The sequence below is a fragment of the Chiloscyllium plagiosum genome, chromosome 11 (assembly GCF_004010195.1).
Source record: "Chiloscyllium plagiosum isolate BGI_BamShark_2017 chromosome 11, ASM401019v2, whole genome shotgun sequence".
Lineage (NCBI taxonomy): Eukaryota > Metazoa > Chordata > Chondrichthyes > Orectolobiformes > Hemiscylliidae > Chiloscyllium > Chiloscyllium plagiosum.
In genome coordinates this window covers 74964695-74967443 of record NC_057720.1, presented here as the reverse complement: position 1 = coordinate 74967443, position 2749 = coordinate 74964695, and the positions used below count along the sequence as shown (strand labels likewise).

Here is a 2749-nt window from a genome sequence, read left to right as displayed (position 1 = left end):
GTGTCTATACCTGACATATGCTTTCTTCTTTTTCTTAACCAAACCCTTAATATCTTTCAGTCATCCACATTCCCTATACCTACCAGCCTTTCCTTTCACCCTGACAGGAATATACTTTCCCTGGATTCTTGTTATCTCCTTTCTGAAGGCTTCCCATTTTCCAGCCGTCCCTTAACCTGCAAATACCTGCCCCCAATCAGCTTTTGAAAGTTCTTGCCTAACCATCAAAATTGACCTTTCTCCAATTTAGAACTTCAACTTTTAGATCTGGTCTATCCTTTTGCATCACTATTTTAAAACAAATAGAATTATGGTCGCTGGCCCCAAAGTGCTCCCCCACTGACACCTCAGTCACCTGCCCTGCCTTACTTCCCAAGAGTAGGTCAAGTTTTGCACTTTCTCTAAATGCATCATTTAATCTGCTTGAAAGGATCTTCAAGAGTTAACCCTATTAGGAAGGCTGTCAACATTGTCCAAAACATAAACTCTGTCAAACTTATCTTTTAAATTTTAGCTGGATGCTCTAATATTTGTGAACCAAATTATGAACTAAAAGTACAAATTGAGCTAAGCTAAAAAATTTGAGGCCCATCATTTTCAACAGGAGTGAGTTATTCATACTTTTATTTTGAACACATTTCTTTAAAATTGTATTTCTTTCAATTTTACAAACGTGGTTTAGTGTACAATCATTTCAGACCAGAAAGAGGCTTTTGTGCCACATAGACTCTTCACTGGCCTTAATCCTCAAATATATATTGTTCGAATTCTGGTTGTTTGAGTATCGGCTTTTAATTGCTTCCTCATTGATACCTATATCTTCAGTGCTGAGCCCTTCTGTTCCAGAATTTCACTCCTAAGTCTCTCTGCTACACAAGTGACATCAAGACAACATTTGACTAAGTGTGGCATGAATGAGTTCTAGATAAGCAGGAGTCAATGCAAGTAAGGGCAAAAAACTCTCTATTGCTTGGAGTTATGCTTCATACAAAGAGACATGTTTGTGTTGGAGGTCAGTCATCCTGGTTCTAAGTCATCTCTGAAGGTGTCCCTCAGTGGTGTCCTGGGCCCAGCCATCTTCAGCCACTTCATCAAGCTGGCCTTCCCTCCATCATGACATCGGAAGTGGGAATATTCATCGACAATTGCATCACTTGCTATTTATCAGACAATGAAGCAGTCTGTGTCCAAATGCAGCATTCCGATTTGGGCTGTTGTGTCCAGTAACATTTTGTGGCACGTAACTGCCAGGCAATGACCATCTCCAGCAAGAGAGAATCTAACCATCTCCCTTGACATTCAATGGCATTATCATTACTGATAGCAACCTTCATTACAGCTTCTTGGAGACTACCATTCAGAAACTGAACTGGACTAGATTAATAAATACTGAACAGAAAAGTAGGTCAGAAGCTAGGAATTTTGTGGCAGTAAATCATTGCCTGACTCCTCAAAGTCTGTTCACTATCTACAGGCAAGGTAGGAGCTTAATGAAATACTCCTACTTGCCTGGATGAATGCAGCTCCAATAACATTTAAGAAGCTCTACCCATCCACTATCTTCAACATTCATGCCCTCCACTCAATGTGGTAATGTGTGCCATCTATAACATTCACTGCAGAAACTCAAAAATTCCTTTAGTTAAAGCTACCTAATCTGTGATCTCTATTACATGGAAGAAAGAACAGCAAATACTCTGCTATAATGTCACCTGCAAAACCCCTCATTGTCGCACAAAATCCTGATTTGGAACTATGTCACCATTCCTTCTCTGTTTCTGGGTCAAAATCTTGGAATGCACTTCCTCAGCATTGTGATGCACCTACTCTCATAATTATAGTCAGTCGAAAAAAAAGTAGTTACCATCACCTTTCCAGGGTAATTGAGGATGGGCATTAATGCTGACCTCACTAAAAATGCCCTCATCTTGTGAAAGAATTGTTGAGGTTTTGGGCGGGGGGGGGTTGTGGTGGTTGCGGCAGCAGCTGAGGAGGAGGTGTTCGTGTTGGTGGTGATAGAGAGAAAAATACATGCCACCTCACTCATCTTCCTGACCCTAACTAATACAATGATATGAGTAACAGAAGAATATTCTGAAGGGAAAGATGATGCAAAGTAATTGGATTAAATTTGAATTGTGTTCTTGATTTATCTACTAACAGAATCTGTACTCCAAGCTGCTGGCTGATCTGGAACAATATCATGAACGGTTGGCTGTCGTGACACAGAAGGCTACATTTGAAGGACATAAGCAAATGGCAGAACTTGAGAAAGCCATGAGTGAAAGAATTTGAAACCTAAACTGCAGTTCACTTCAAATCCTTGTAGATCTCTGATCTTGGTAATCCTTCTCCTGTCAGCTTTTTTTCTCAACAAAAGACAATTATTCTTAAGCGTTTTACGTTGTTTTTGAGTCTAAGCTAGTATGTTTGTCACTGTTTGAACTATTTTATATGTAGCTTTATTAAAAAGTACTGAGGAAAACATAGTTTCTTACAATGCATAATGTACATTTTTAAATGAGCTGCACTGAAGTTAATAACTATATCATTGTTAAGATGCTATCAGCAAGTTTATATTAAGGATAACGTTGCTTTGAAACACTCACCCATGGTGAAAGAAAGGATGTATATTCCAGAAAATGATTTGCTATTTGTGTCCTTTATTCTGAGAACTGAATTAATTCTTATTCACTTTCAAATCCCAGCAGGAAATATTAAAGATTGCACTTTTTCTCTGTGCCACCCA

At 38.9% G+C, this 2749-nt stretch overlaps 1 protein-coding gene across 1 annotated transcript in view; it reads left to right on the top strand.

Moving 5' to 3' along the window:
* Positions 1–2295, top strand: part of nuf2 (UF2 component of NDC80 kinetochore complex) — a 31378-nt gene extending 29083 nt beyond the window's left edge. Inside the window, exon 12 of the mRNA XM_043698532.1 lies at positions 2164–2295. Within this exon, the coding sequence (XP_043554467.1) occupies positions 2164–2295 (132 nt within the window). The remainder of the gene's footprint in view (positions 1–2163) is intronic.
* The last annotated feature ends 454 nt before the right edge of the window (positions 2296–2749 follow it).